The sequence below is a fragment of the Bufo gargarizans genome, chromosome 4 (genome assembly GCF_014858855.1).
Source record: "Bufo gargarizans isolate SCDJY-AF-19 chromosome 4, ASM1485885v1, whole genome shotgun sequence".
In the NCBI taxonomy this organism is placed as follows: Eukaryota; Metazoa; Chordata; class Amphibia; order Anura; family Bufonidae; genus Bufo; species Bufo gargarizans.
In genome coordinates this window covers 376,502,427-376,518,544 of record NC_058083.1, presented here as the reverse complement: position 1 = coordinate 376,518,544, position 16,118 = coordinate 376,502,427, and the positions used below count along the sequence as shown (strand labels likewise).

The following is a 16,118-nucleotide window of genomic DNA, read 5'->3' as shown; positions in this document are numbered from 1 at the left end:
CAGTCTGTATGGAGGTATTGGCAAAGCACACGGATATACACAGTATTGGATTGTAAAAATCAAGATAAATAAAATCGAGATGGATAAAGTCGCATAATACACAGGTTGTTTAGATCAAAATAAATTGCATAAAGAGCTGATGATGTCTTCAGTGTTTATAGTCTTGCTCTTATGTCCCAAACAAAGATTAGCAGCCGTATAGATAGAACAGTCTTACCCCATTTTTTTGGGTCTTAGAAAGTGGCTGTAGGCAGGTTCTATACTCACAGTACCCTGGACTGTGTGGGCTGTAGTCCGATCCTGGATGGCGTTGGTGCGCACGTGATTCATTGCTCCCTCTGCGTCCCTCTCCACTGCGGCGTCCTGGCTCCCTAGCTTCTCATGCGGTGTTCCCACATGGTGCAGAAGATAGCTTCCCACGTGACCGGAAAAAGTAGCTGTGTTACTGTGATCAGCTGGGTAGTGACGTCAGCGAATTTATGACCTGCTCTGTGGGCATCAAATACCGATTTGTCCTTTGTGGCAATTTTCAGCTTATTATATTGTTATATCGTTATAAGTCCTTGTGCTGTCTGTCTGTCTTATACCAAAAGCATTTCGGTGCACACTTCATCAGTGGTGGTACCTAAGTCTAATAGCAAGCAATCAAAAAGTCACATGCACCCCAAAATAGTGCCAATCAAACAATCATCTAATCCCGCAAAAATCATACCCTACCCAAGATAATCACCCAAAAACTGAAAAAACTATGGCTTGCATACTATGGAAACATTAAAACATGATTTATTTTTGTTTCAAAAATGAAATCATTGTGTAAAACTTACATAAATAAAAAAAAGTATACATATTAGGTATCACCGCGTCCATATCGACCGGATCTATAAAAATATCACATGACCTAACCCCTCAGGTGAATACGGTAAAAAAAAAAAAAGGGTAAAAAAAACAGTTTTTTGTCACCTTACATCACAAAAAGTGTAATAGCAATATACATATTAGGTATTGCCGCGTCTTTGACAGCCTGGTCTAAAATATTACTTGATCCAACCTGTCAGATGAATGTTGTAAATAAAAAAATAAAAAACGGTTCCAAAACAGCTATTTCTTGTTACCTTGCCTCACAAAAAGTGTAATATAGAGCAACCAAAAATCATATGTACCCTAAAATAGTACCAACAAAACTGCCACCCTATCCTGTATTTTCTAAAATGGGGTCATTTTTTGAAGTTTCTACTCTAGGGGTGCATCAGGGGGGCTTCATATGGGACATGGTGTAAAAAAAAGTCCAGCAAAATCTGCTTTCCAAAAACCGTATGGCATTCCTTTCCTTCTGTGTCCTGACATGTGCCCGTACAGCTGTGTGTCTGTGAACTACAGAATCAGAGCCCAAAATATTGAGTTTTGTTTGGCTGTTAACTCTTGCCTTGTAACTGGAAAAATAATTATTAAAATGGAAAATCTGCCAAAAAAAATTTGAAATTGTATCTCTATTTTCCATTAATTCTTGTGGAACACCTAAAGGGTTAACAAAGTTTGTAAAATCAGTTTTGAATACCTTGAGGGGTGTAGTTTCTTGAATGTGGTCATTTTTTGGTGGTTTCTATTATGTAAGCCAGTGTTTCCCAACCAGTGTGCCTCCAGCTGTTGCAAAACTACAACTCCCATCATGCCTGGACAGCCTTTGGCTGTGCGGGCATGCTGGGAGTTGTAGTTTTGCAACAGCTGGAGGCACACTGGTTGGGAAACACTGATGTAAGCCTCACTTCAGAACTGTTCCTTGAAAAGTGGGTTTTTGAAAATTTCTGATTTCAAGATTTGCTTCTAAATTTCTAAGCATTGTAACATCCCCCCCAAAAAATGTAATTCCCAAAATGATCCAAACATGAAGTAGACATATGGGGAATGTAAAGTAATAACTATTTTTGTAGGTATTACTATGTATTATAGAAGTTGAGAAATTGAAACTTTTCTAAATTTTTTGCAGATTTGGTATTTTTTTAATAAATAAAAATGATTTTTTTTAACTTCATTTTACTAGTGTTATGAAGTACAATATGTGGCAAAAAAACAATCTCAGAATGGCCTGGATACGTCAAAGCGTTTTAAAGTTATTACCACTTAAAGTGACACTGGTCAGATTTGAAAAAAATGGCCTGGTCCTTAAGGTGAAAATGAACCCGGTCCATAAGGGGTTAAAACAGAAATTGATAGCTCATAAAATATTTATTACTTAACATTCTCCATATGTCTACTTTATGTTGACATCATTTTGTAAATGTCATTTTATTTTTTTAGGCTGTTTGAAGGTTTAAAATTTTAGAAGCAATTCTTAACATTTTTAAGAAAATTTCCAAAACACACTTTTTAAGGACCAGTTCAGTTCTGAAGTCACTTTGTGGTGTGGGGCTTACATAGTAGAAACCACTCATAAATTACCCTATTTTAGAAACTACACCCCTCAAGTTATTCAAAAGTGACTGTTACGCTGAGCGCTCCGGGTCCCCTGCTGGCCGCGGAGCGCTCACAGCGTATTCCCCCAGGCAGCACTCCAGTGTCTCGGCGTGTGCGTCCTCGCTCTCTAGGGCGCGCGTGCGCCGGGACTCTTAGATTCAAAGGGCCAGTGCACCAGTGATTGGTGCCTGGTCCAAAAGGGATATTAAGGGTTAAGGTTTGTGAGAGGCAGTGCTGACTTAATTAGGCTGCACCTGTGCACTGCCCATTTATACCTTCTCCTCCCACAGCTTCCTGCCGGATCTTTGTGCCTTGTGCCTCAGAGAAAGCGTTCCACAGTGTTTGTTTGCCTTGCCTGTTGCCGAACCCGTTGCTACCGTCTACTCGCCTTAGAACCTTTGCCGCCTGCCCTGACCTCTGCTACGTCCGACTACGCTCTTGCCTTCTCCCTGTGTACCACGCCTTATCAGCTGCCAGAGAGGTCGAGTTGTTACTAGGGGACACGACCTGGTAGTTACCGCCGCAGCAAATCCATCCCGCCTTGCGGCGGGCTCTGGTGAAGACCAGTAACTACTTAGAACTGGTCCTCTAGTACAACCCGCGCCATCGCCTCTCTGGTCCAGAGGATCCACTACCTGTCCTGCCGGTACGTGACAGTAAGATCCGGCCATGGATCCCGCTGATGTTCCCCTGCCAAGCCTAGCGGACCTCACCACTATTGTGGCCCAGCAGGGTCAACAGCTGGCCCAGCTGACCGCCATGTTGCAGCAGCTCCTGCCTTCTCAGCAACAGCCAGCTCCTCCGTCTGCTCCTGCTGCGTCACCTCCGCCTGCAGTTGCCACCGGTTCCAGAATCCGTTTGTCCCTACCAGACAAATATGACGGAGATCCTAAGCAGTGCCGTGGGTTCTTGTCGCAGTGCTCTCTCCACCTCGAGCTTCTGTCCGACCAGTTTCCTTCTGAGCGAGCCAAGGTAGCCTTTATTCTCAGTTTGCTGTCCGGGAAGGCCCTGGCCTGGGCTACACCACTATGGGACCGCGCAGATCCTGCCACCGCTTCCGTCCAGAGCTTCTGCCTAGAGTTCCGGAATGTTTTTGAGGAGCCTGCCAGGGTTACCTCCGCAGAGACTGCCTTACTAAATTTGACCCAAGGAGGTTCTTCCGTGGGTGACTATGCCATTCAGTTCCGCACCCTGGCCTCTGAGCTGAACTGGAACAATGAAGCCCTTTGCGCCACCTTCAAGAAGGGACTTAATAGTGAAGTAAAGGACGTTCTGGCTGCACGTGAGCTTCCTTCCACTCTTAGTGACCTCATCTTGCTGGCCACTAGGATAGACAAACGTTTCGCCGAAAGACAAGAGGAACTCCTCCTTGAAAAGGAAAAAGCTCGTTCTAGATGCTTTCCTCGTCTGGCTCCCGTTTTTCTGCGTCCACCTCAACCCGCTACTGGGCTTTCCGCCGTGGAAGCCATGCAGGTGGATCGGTCACGCCTGACTCCGCAAGAACGAAGCCACCACAGAAACGAGAACCTGTGTCTGTACTGTGCCAGTACCGAGCACTTCCTTAGAGATTGTCCTCTCCGTCCACCGCGTTCGGGAAACGCTCGCACCTAGTAAACGTGGGAGAGGCGTTGCTAGGTGTGGATTCTTCCTCTCCACGTCTCATCATACCCGTGCAGTTGATCATCTCTTCCAAGTCCTCTTTCTCCGCAGCCGCCTTCTTGGATTCCGGTTCAGCTGGCAACTTCATTCACGCCTCCTTGGTTGATAAGTACCGTATTCCAGTAATCCGTCTACCCAAGCCGTTTTTCATCTCTACTGTTAACGGTGAGAGACTCTCTGCCACCGTACAGTTCCGTACCCAGCCTCTGCAGATGGACATCGGAATATTTCATACCGAGACTATAGAGTTCTTTGTCCTTCCCTTCTGTTCCTCCGAACTCCTCCTGGGTCTGCCGTGGCTTCAACGTCATAGTCCTGTCCTGAATTGGTCCACCGGTGAGATCCTGCGTTGGGGTTCCTCCTGTTCGGACCGCTGTCTCAAGCCTGCTCTGGTCAAACAGAACCCGCAAGTTTCTCCGCCTTCTGGGCTGCCCACGCTATACCATTCCTTCGCGGATGTCTTCTGCAAGAAACAAGCTGAGGTCCTTCCTCCTCACCGATCCTATGATTGCCCGATCGACCTGATACCCGGTTCTACTCCACCTCGGGGCAGAATTTATCCTCTCTCACCTCCTGAGACTCTTGCCATGTCCGACTATATACGTGAGAACCTACAGAGAGGATTCATAAGAAAATCTTCTTCTCCTGCTGGGGCCGGTTTTTTCTTCGTGACAAAAAAAGACGGCTCCCTCCGCCCCTGCATTGACTACAGAGGTCTTAATAAAATTACCATCAAGAACCGTTACCCTCTGCCTCTAATCTCTGAGCTATTTGATCGTCTCCGAGGGGCTAAGATCTTCACAAAATTGGACCTTCGAGGGGCCTATAATCTGATCCGTATCCGGGAAGGAGACGAATGGAAGACCGCCTTTAACACAAGGGATGGCCATTTTGAGTATTTGGTTATGCCCTTCGGTCTCTGCAACACACCTGCTGTCTTCCAGGAATTCGTCAATGATATTTTCAGGGACTTACTTTACACCTGCGTGGTTGTATACCTGGATGATATCCTGATCTTTTCCTCCAATTTGGATCAACACAGGGTCCATGTGCAACAAGTTCTTACTCGTCTTAGGAGAAATCGCCTGTACGCTAAACTTGAAAAATGTCTTTTTGAACGGACCTCCCTGCCTTTCCTAGGATACATTATCTCAGCCCAAGGACTTCAAATGGACCCAGCCAAGCTCTCGGCGGTTCTGGATTGGCCACGCCCCTCTGGTCTCCGAGCCATACAAAGATTTCTGGGCTTTGCGAATTACTACAGGCAATTCATCCCTCACTATTCCACTCTGGTAGCTCCTATCGTGGCCCTCACAAGAAAGGGAGCTAACCCCAAATCCTGGCCTTCCCAAGCCGAGGAAGCCTTCCAGTCCCTGAAATGCGCCTTTGCCTCTGCACCCGTTCTCTCTAGACCAGATACAACCAAGCCTTTCTCTCTTGAAGTGGATGCCTCCTCGGTGGGAGCCGGAGCTGTCCTCACCCAGAAGTCTTCCCGGGGCAAGACTTCTACTTGTGGCTTCTTTTCTAAAACATTCTCTTCCGCAGAGAGAAATTACTCCATTGGGGACAGGGAACTGCTGGCTATTAAATTGGCACTGGAGGAATGGAGACATTTACTTGAGGGCGCCACACATCCTGTGTACATCTTCACGGACCACAAGAACCTGGCTTATCTCCAGTCTGCTCAGAGATTAAATCCCCGTCAGGCTCGTTGGTCTCTGTTCTTCGCCCGCTTTAATTTTGAGATCCATTTCCGTCCAGCTTGTAAGAACATTAGGGCAGATGCTCTGTCTCGCGCCTCTGATGTGGTGGGCGACGAGTTAACACCTCGATATATTATCCCTCCAGAACGCCTTATAACAGTCGCTCCCGTGGACCTACGCCTTCTTCCTCCTGGCAAATCCTACGTACCCCCACGTCAGCGGCTGCAAATTCTCAAGTGGGGCCACGCCTCCCCTTTTGCCGGTCATCCAGGGGTGCAAAAGTCTCTCCAACTAATCTCCCAAAGGTACTGGTGGTCTTCTCTAGAGAAAGATGTCTCGGACTTTGTCCAGGCCTGTATGATTTGCGCCCGGGATAAATCGCCTCGCCAGAAACCAGCGGGTCTCCTCTTGCCTCTACCCATTCCTGAAGTTCCCTGGTCTCACATCGCCATGGACTTTATTACAGATCTTCCCTCCTCCCATGGCAAGTCCGTTATTTGGGTCGTGGTGGATCGCTTTTCCAAGATGGCTCACTTCGTACCCCTGCCCGGTCTACCCTCTGCACCCATGTTGGCCAAACAATTTTTCCAACACATCTTCCGTCTCCATGGCCTTCCCAAACACATTGTCTCGGATCGTGGGGTACAATTCGTCTCCAAATTCTGGAGGGCTCTATGTGCTCAGCTCGGGATCAAATTGGACTTTTCTTCTTCGTACCATCCTCAGTCTAACGGCCAAGTAGAACGGGTGAACCAAATTTTGGGTGACTATCTGCGTCACTTTGTATCCTCACGCCATGACGACTGGGCTGATCTACTTCCCTGGGCGGAGTTTTCTTACAACTACAAACAATCCTCTGCCTCTAACAAGTCTCCTTTCTTTGTCGTTTTTGGCCGTCATCCTCTTCCACCTCTGCCGCAGTCTCCCACTCCTTCTTCTGTACCTGCCGTGGACAGTCTTGTACAGGATTTTTCCTCCATCTGGCGAGAAACCCACGCTGCTCTCCTCAAGGCTTCCGCCCGTATGAAGGTTCAAGCTGACAAGAGACGCAGATCTCCTCCGGAATTTCGCCCGGGTGACAAGGTGTGGCTCTCCTCTAGGTACATCCGATTTAGGGTCCCAAGTTACAAGTTGGGCCCTCGTTTCTTGGGACCCTATAAAATCAAGAGTCGTATCAATCAAGTTTCTTATCAGCTCCATCTTCCTCCCTCCCTCCGAATCCATAACTCCTTCCATGTCTCCCTTCTTAAACCTGCTGTCTTTAACCGTTTTTCTCCCAAGCTTGTTTCTCCCAACCCTGTCGCCGGTACCTCCGATATATTCTCTGTCAAGGAGATCTTGGCGACCAAGATCTCCCGGGGAAAAAGATTTTTTTTGGTCGACTGGGAGGGCTGCGGTCCTGAGGAGAGGTCATGGGAGCCGGAGGAGAACATCCTGGACCGCAGTCTCATCCGCAAGTTCTTCGGTACCAAAAAGAGAGGGAGACCAAAGGGGGGGGGTACTGTTACGCTGAGCGCTCCGGGTCCCCTGCTGGCTGCGGAGCGCTCACAGCGTATGCCCCCAGGCAGCACTCCAGTGTCTCGGCGTGTGCGTCCTCGCTCTCTAGGGCGCGCGTGCGCCGGGACTCTTAGATTCAAAGGGCCAGTGCACCAGTGATTGGTGCCTGGTCCAAAAGGGATATTAAGGGTTAAGGTTTGTGAGAGGCAGTGCTGACTTAATTAGGCTGCACCTGTGCACTGCCCATTTATACCTTCTCCTCCCACAGCTTCCTGCCGGATCTTTGTGCCTTGTGCCTCAGAGAAAGCGTTCCACAGTGTTTGTTTGCCTTGCCTGTTGCCGAACCCGTTGCTACCGTCTACTCGCCTTAGAACCTTTGCCGCCTGCCCTGACCTCTGCTACGTCCGACTACGCTCTTGCCTTCTCCCTGTGTACCACGCCTTATCAGCTGCCAGAGAGGTCGAGTTGTTACTAGGGGACACGACCTGGTAGTTACCGCCGCAGCAAATCCATCCCGCCTTGCGGCGGGCTCTGGTGAAGACCAGTAACTACTTAGAACCGGTCCTCTAGTACAACCCGCGCCATCGCCTCTCTGGTCCAGAGGATCCACTACCTGTCCTGCCGGTACGTGACAGTGACTTTACAAACTTTGTTAATCCTTTAGGTATTCCACAAGAATTTAAGGAAAATTTAGATAAAATGTCTAAATTTCACTTTTTTGGCAAATTTTTGATTTTCTTTCCATTTTAAATATTTTTAATAATTTTCAAAAAGGAACATACAGATGTAAACATATACATGTGAAATAAACTGTATAAAGTTACAGCAAGGGGTACAGTTGGCAACTACTTGGTCTAATACATGCATACAAGGTCAAATGTACAGCGAGCAATCGAATAAGGAGCCACACCAAAGTATGAAGGAGCCAAAGAAACTGCGAGGGAATTTTATAGGTAATACTTGTAGTAAACATGTAACCTTGGGTATAACTAATCCATTAAATATGTTTCTGTGTCCCAGCCACAAAATGAATGTTGGGGACCAGGAACTAAGTATCCCTGGTATAGATTTTAGTAAAGGGAGATAGTTAAGATCATATAGTTTGTTTGTTTCTAGAGATATATTAATACCCAGAAATTTGAGCGATGTGGTTGTCCATTAGAAGGGAGAATTTGAATGTGCTGTATTTTTTGCTTTATAAGACACACTCCCCCCCCCCCCAAAAGTTGGGGGAAAATTGCATCGCCGAGTCTGCAGTGTAAATCTCACGCAGGCGCAGTGAGGAAGCCAGCAGCCGCCAAGTGTCCTTCTCTTACTGCGCCTGTGCCGAATACTGAACGGCGCGAGATTTACACTGCCGACACAGCCGGTGGGAGGAGAGCAGCGCTGCCCTGGCCCTGTCAATCAAGAGAAGAAGGGTGTGAAAAGAGGTGGGCAAACGGAGCCTCTAGGAGCAGGTGCAACCCCCCCCCCCCCCCTCCTTGCTCCTAGAGGCTGTAAGATGGCATGTAAACTAAAGAGCTTCCACTCTCTGGCCGATCTGTCTCATCTCTCTTTTGATTTCTGGAAAATCCTCCAAAACTGGGTTAAGTGCTTTTGACAGAATATGGAAGTTAAATGATCTAGCTATAGGAAGGTTAGATATATGTATGGTCTTCTTCATCACTATCTCTCTCACTTGGCGTGCCTGGCGTTGTGTTGATTCTTTGGGAGTTGAGGCTGGAGCCCCATGTGTACTTGTGTTTTCTTCATCACGTATTTGTCTAAGTCAGATTGTGATAGACAAGAGCTCTTGGTAGGCTTTTGTGTGTCTTGGCTAAAGCCTTTATACAGTTGCAAGAAAAAGTGTGTGAACTCTTTGGAATGATATGGATTTCTGCACAAATTGGTCATAAAATGTGATCTGATCTTCATCTAAGTCACAACAATAGACAATCACAGTGTGCTTAAACTAATAACACACAAAGAATTAAATGTTACCATGTTTTTATTGGACATACCATGTAAACACTCACAGTGCAGGTAGAAAAAGTATGTGAACCCCTAGACTTATGACATCTCCAAGAGCTAATTGGAGTGAGGAGTCAGCAAACTGGAGTCCAATCAATGAGATGAGATTGGAGGTGTTGGTTACAGCTGCCCTGCCCTATAAAAAACACACACCAGTTCTGGGTTTACTTTTCACAAAAAGCATTACCTGATGTGAATGTTGCCCTGCACAAAAGAGCTCTAAGAAGACCTATGATTAAGAATTGTTGACTTGCGTAAAGCTGGAAAGGGTTATAAAAGTATCTCCAAAAGCCTTGCTGTTCATCAGTCCATGGTAAGACAAATTGTCTATAAATGGAGAAAGTTCAGCACTGCTGCTACTCTCTCTAGGAGTGGCCGTCCTGTAAAGATGACTGCAAGAGCACAGCGCAGATTGCTTAATGAGGTGAAGAAGAATCCTAGAGTGTCAACTAAAGACTTACAAAAGTCTCTGGCATATGCTAACATCCCTGTTAGCGAATCTACGATACGGAAAACACTAAACAAGAATGGATTTCATGGGAGGATACCACAGAGGAAGCCACTGCTGTCCCAAAAAAAAATTGCTGCACTTTTACAGTTTGCACAAGAGCACCTGGATGTTCGACAGCAGTACTGGCAAAATATTCTGTGGACAGACGATACCAAAGTTGAGTTGTTTGGAACAAACCCACAACACTATGTGTGGAGATAAAGAGGCAAAGCACACCAACATCAAAACCTCATCCCAACTGTGAGGTATGGTGGTGAGGGCATCATGTTTTGGGGCTTCTTTGCTGCATCAGGGCCTGGACAGATTGCTATCATCAAAGGAAAAATGAATTTCCAAGTTTATCAAGACATTTTGTAGGGGAACTTAAGGCCATCTGTCCACCAGCTAAAGCTCAACAGAAGATGGGTGTTGCAACAGGATAGCAACCTAAAGCATAGAAGTAAATGAACAACAGAATGGCTTAGACAGAAGAAAATATGCCTTCTGGATTGGCCCAGTCAGAGTCCTGACCTCAACCCGATTGAGACGCTGTGGCATGACCTCAAGAAAGCGATTCACACCAGATATAAGAATACAAGAATATTGCTGAACTGAAACAGTTCTGTAAAGAGGAACCGTCAATAATTACTCCTGACCGTTGTGCACGTCTGATCTGCAACTACAGGAAACGTTTGGTTGAAGTTATTGCTGCCAAAGGAAGTTCAACCAGTTATTAAATCCAAGGGCTCACATACTTTTTTCCACCTACACTGTGAATGTTTACATGGTGTGTTCAAAACATGGTAACATTTAATTATTTGTGTGTTATTAGTTTAAGCAGACTGTGATTGTCTATTGTTGTCACTTAGATGAAGATCAGATCACATTTTATGACCAATTTGTGCAGAAATACATATCATTCCAAAGGGTTCACATATTTTTTCTTGCAACTGTATCTGCCAACTTTCACCATATGTGCAAAAAATCTTGGGCCCCTGCTGAAGCTAAAATCCACCCCTTCTACGAATAGGGGGTTTTAACACATGTCCTTGTTTGGATCAGCGGTGAAACTGTGGAGGGCACAGTTCTCACTTCTACTGTTCTATAGAACTTTACATAGTAAAAATTAATCGGAATAAAGGTATAAGACCAGAACCAAAAAATAGACGACCGACAGTGCGGCCTGAAAAAAAAAAAATTGGGTTAATGGCCCTTTAGATTTATTTGATCTGAAACAGGCAAGGCCTTGATGTTTTCATATATAGGTCTTATGAGGCAGTCTGGAGGGTAGTAGTGTAGGCTGTGAGGGGGTGATATGAGGTAGCAAAAAAGTAATAAACTAGCCCAGTAGTCACAGTGACATCTAAGGATAGATTGGGCACTTTCTCAGTATAGATTGGGACTTGTGATGTGAGCCGGAGGGCTTCTCACTTATCTGGAGTTCACTGCTGGTGGAATCTTGTGGCACCCATCTGGATGGCGACCTTGTCCCGGAGCAGGTAAGTATATACAGCTGCTAGATCCTAATATCAGACCCTCCCCTGATCTTCTAATGTGACCCGAGGGATTCTGCAGTTTACAGAAACACCCCACATGTGGTGGTAAAGGGCTGTAAGGGTGCACGGCAGGACGCAAAAAGAAAGGAGTGCTGCGTGGTTTTTAGACACCATGTCCCATTTGAAGCCCCCTAGATGCACCCCTACAGTACAAACTCGCAAAAAGTTACCCCATTTTGGAAACTACAGGATAAGGTGTCAGTTTTATTGGTATTATTTTGGGATACATATGATTTTTTATCGCTCTATACCAAAAATAGCTGTTATTTAAACAATGTTCTCCTGACAGGTTAGATTATGTGCTATTTTTATATTATATTCTTTTATCTTTTTTTATTATAAAATCAGTGGAAAGGGGTGTTTTGTTTGTTTTTTAACGTGAAACTTTTTATTATTAAAAACACTTTTTTAAACTTTTTTTTTTTCACTTTATTTCTATCCCACTCTGGGACTTCACTTTTGGGGGTCTGATTCCCTCTACAATACAGATGTATTGTAATGCATTGCAATGCATTGCCTGTTAGTGTATTACACTAATACACTAACAGGTTGCCTAGGAGACCCAGCCTGGGGCTGGATCTCCTCGGCTTTCACAGAAGGCAGAAGCAGCATAGCATGGAAGACAGTATGTAAGCTATCTATGGGTGCTAATGTCAGCTACACTTAACTATGCTATTCTTGTGATTATTCATGCCCCGTTACTGCAGAATTCTGACTTTTATTATATGCAAATTGGCCTCTAGGAGCAGGGGTCAACAGTGGCAATATAGGGCATTATCAGCAAGGTCAGATCTAGTCATGCCCTCAGCCAGAGGGCTTGGTTCACTTTGACAAAAGTGATGTTTTGGACACTGTTGGAGGACAACTTGGTCCATTTGGGTGTCACCACGCCCCCTGTGGTACTGAAAGCTGCACTGGAGGCTGGACAAGAAAGAAGAAAGCAAGTGTGCTGTGCCAGTTCTGGCCACTGTTCCAGTTTGCCTGCACAGAAATTCTTGGGGTCAGGGAACAGAGTATACGCCAGAGGCTGGCCAGAGTGTAGGTAGGCCTGAACCTAAACTCTGGGCTTGCTGATTGTCCTCAGCGTGGTGCAGCATGAGGAAAGACTGCTCCATCATGTTGAGGAGACTGAGATGGCTGCTGTTGCTACTGCTCGCCAAAAGCTGCAGCAGGATGCATACACAGTGTTTCCTGGTAATAAAGTTTCTCCCTATCTGTAGAGAAAATATTTTGATTTGATAGCGAGGGACTAAAAGCATGGCCATCTCATAGTCATCAGCCTGCTTGATGTCAATAATACTCCTGTCAGTGTGTAAACAAGTGAGCATACAGCTCGCCATTCTGGCCAGAATGCCCAAAGAATTTGTTGTTGCCGGCTCTGAGACGATTGGGTTTCCTAGCCGGTGCCAACTTGCCATCATGCTCTTCTTGCTCTTCCACCTTTTGCAGTGGCAGTTCCTCATCATCCTCATCCTCCTCCTCCATTATGACAGTTTCTCCTTGTGGGTCCCCAACAGCTACAGGGTGGACAGTAAGATGTGTGTTATCTGTTCTTCTTCCACTGTTGTCCTCTGCTGCATGAGCTTCAGTGTCTGCTTTAAGATAAATATAAGAGGAATGTCATCATTCATGCGGCAGTTGTCCCTGCTGAGAAACTTTGTGGCTTCTTCAAAAGGGCTTCAGCACTCGACAGACATCTCGGATGAGCTGCCACTGCCTGACCTCAAAGCGTGCATTACAAAATTGTTTATAAAAAAGTAGAAGTGGGGCACTCACTTAAAGTATAGGGATCTTGTGTTTATTAAGGTAATAACAATAATAACAATAACAATAACGCAATAAAATATCATATGGCAATATTACATTGAGGTATCAGAATATTCATAAAAGTGGAGCAAATAAAATATGGTACTATCGACAATAAGCAATAAAATGTAGCTATAATAAATGCAGTGAAAAAGGGGTTAATACAGTGCTAAGATATATAAATTAATATGGATCCCGATAAATATGGTTAAAATTGTGAGTTCATATGTCAGCCATAGGGACATTCACTGATTAAATCCTGAGGGATAGTTCCATGTAAGGTGATCCGTTCCGACAACCAGTCTTTCAAGGGTACTCTCAAGTAAGTAGGTCAGAGTCCCAAGCGTATGCAGCTAAAGAGTTTTTACTGTATGTCAGTTTGGCACCTTACATGGAACTATCCCTCAGGATTTAATCAGTGAATGTCCCTATGGCTGACATATGAACTCACAATTTTAACCATATTTATCGGGATCCATATTAATTTATATATCTTAGCACTGTATTAACCCCTTTTTCACTGCATTTATTATAGCTACATTTTATTGCTTATTGTCGATAGTACCATATTTTATTTGCTCCACTTTTATGAATATTCTGATACCTCAATGTAATATTGCCATATGATATTTTATTGCGTTATTGTTATTGTTATTATTGTTATTACCTTAATAAACACAAGATCCCTATACTTTAAGTGAGTGCCCCACTTCTACTTTTTTATCTATTTATCTCTATCAGACTGGGTGCTGTCTGTTAGTGGGTGCACCTCTGCTTGGATCCCCTTCTCATCTTGGTGCGACATTTCCCTTGAATATACAAAATTGTTTATGGCTTTCCGCTGTTCGTACAGACGTTTGAGCTTGTGCAAATTTGAATTCCAGTGTTTTGTCACTGCAAGTCCTGAACAATCTACAGCTATTAGCTGGGAATTGTAGTTTAGCAACAATTGGAGGGCCGCAGGTTGGGCATCCCTGGTTTAGGCTTTTAACCCTCAAGTCTGTCATTGCCGGCCTCAATTACACAGAACCACAATACTATCAATATATATATTTATCTAATCTACCTATCATTGTATGATGTTCTACATGTTGTATTTTTTTGTAGCAAGTGGAGTTATTGCCGTTCTACTGATTGTAATTTTTTTGGACCACATCGACTTATCGGAGGAAACAAAAGAACAAACTGATGAACCGACTATTTGGAATTCATTACTAGGAACTCTACAACAACTCAAAGATATACGCCAGTGTCTTCTTATACCTTTAACAATGTTCAGTGGTTTTCAGCAGGGATTTCTTTCCAGTGATTATACCAAGGTATGTAAAATATTGCAACATACTTAGTTTATGTTTTTTTATAATGCAGTTTTTTAAAATTTATTATACATTTTTGCTTGTCAGCTTTCGTACATTATAATTTATTTTTATTTTTATGTAAGATACTGCTTACAGTGATCATAAAATATTAAAGTTATCTATTAAAGTTGACTTAAGTTTTTTAATTCATCCCCCATCCTTTCGAATCTGTGAAGGGTAGTATATTTACTTGCTCTCCACCACTCGTTTCTGGTACCATGGATCCAAAACTGTCTTAACAGCATTTCCGGTCTGTGCTGGGAAACTTACTGCACAGATGGGGTCACTTTTTTTGCTGCAGCAGGTGAAAGACCTCAGCAGTGACGTGTCCCAAAGTGACATGTGAGCCAACAGTGATGTGCCACTTGGGGACATGTCACTACTGAGGCCAGTCTATGACTGCAGTGGAACACGTGGCCTCCATCATTAAAGGGGTTATCAAAGGCTATAAACTGCCTCCCCATATGCCGGGCTACTCACATTGAATATACTTACCTGGGTCCCCTCTCCCTGCGCCACTCCTGGTCCCCGCATGAAAATATCCTGTGTTGGGGGGTAAGAAGCCAATGGGAGGTGGGGACAGGGCGTGCCTCCCTAGTGTCATCCGCGATGCTAGGGAGGCTCGTCCCCATCCCCGCCTTCCATTGTTTTCATCCGCGCACGGGTTGAATCAGCAGCGGTGCAGGGAGTGGAGACCCAGGTAAATATCAGTGTGGGGAGCCCGGCATATAGTGGGACTTTTTATAGGATTGGGTAACCCCTTGAATTAATTTACATATGGGGACTGAAAGTACATTTAAGACAGGTTGGGACCCACAGAGCCAGAAATTATAGGCGGGGCAGAGGTAAATACTTCCCTTCACAGGACCTGTGGGGAGAGGTGATTTTTCTCTTAAAGAGTCAATGTTGGACAACCCCTTTAATCTATACTGTGTACACAATTATTAGCCAAGTTGTATTTTCGCTGATTAGTTTTATTATTAAAAGACTACAGTGATGTTGGTCAGTCCAAAATGTTAATAGACCTCAAACCTGAATATTTAAGAAAGTAAAAGTGAGGTTTTTGCTTTCTTAGGATAAAATCTATATGTGCATACTTATTGGACAACTATTAATGTGCAGAATTATTATGGAACTAAATTAAAAAGGAAAATGTTCCCATCTCACTTGTTTATTTTCAGCAATTAACCCCTTAACTCTTTAGTTTTGGGCCTTACTGACCAAGCGTTTTTCTCATCGTGGCGTTCCAAGAGCTATGACTTTTTTTCCCCGTCTATATAGCTTTATGAGGGCTTGTTTTTTTTTGTGGGACAAGTTGTAGTTTTTAATAGTGCCATAACTTTATGATTAACTTTTATTAACTCTTTCTGGGAGGGAGATGGGAAAAACAGCAATACTGCCACTGCGTTTTAACGTTATAAATGTTATGGCGTTCATTTTTCGGTATAAATAACATAATATCTTTATTCTCTGGGTCAGTACAATTACAGTGATACCAAAAACATATAGTTTATTTTTAGGTTTTACAACTTTTTTGCAATAAAACCACTTTTATTTAAAAAGAAAAAAAAATGATTTTACATTTCCA

The 16,118-nt window shown here is 44.3% G+C and overlaps 1 protein-coding gene across 1 annotated transcript in view; it reads left to right on the top strand.

Moving 5' to 3' along the window:
* Positions 1-16,118, top strand: part of LOC122935109 (protein unc-93 homolog A-like) — a 339,330-nt gene that overhangs the window by 105,176 nt on the left and 218,036 nt on the right. Inside the window, exon 5 of the mRNA XM_044290869.1 lies at positions 14,280-14,491. Within this exon, the coding sequence (XP_044146804.1) occupies positions 14,280-14,491 (212 nt within the window). The remainder of the gene's footprint in view (positions 1-14,279; positions 14,492-16,118) is intronic.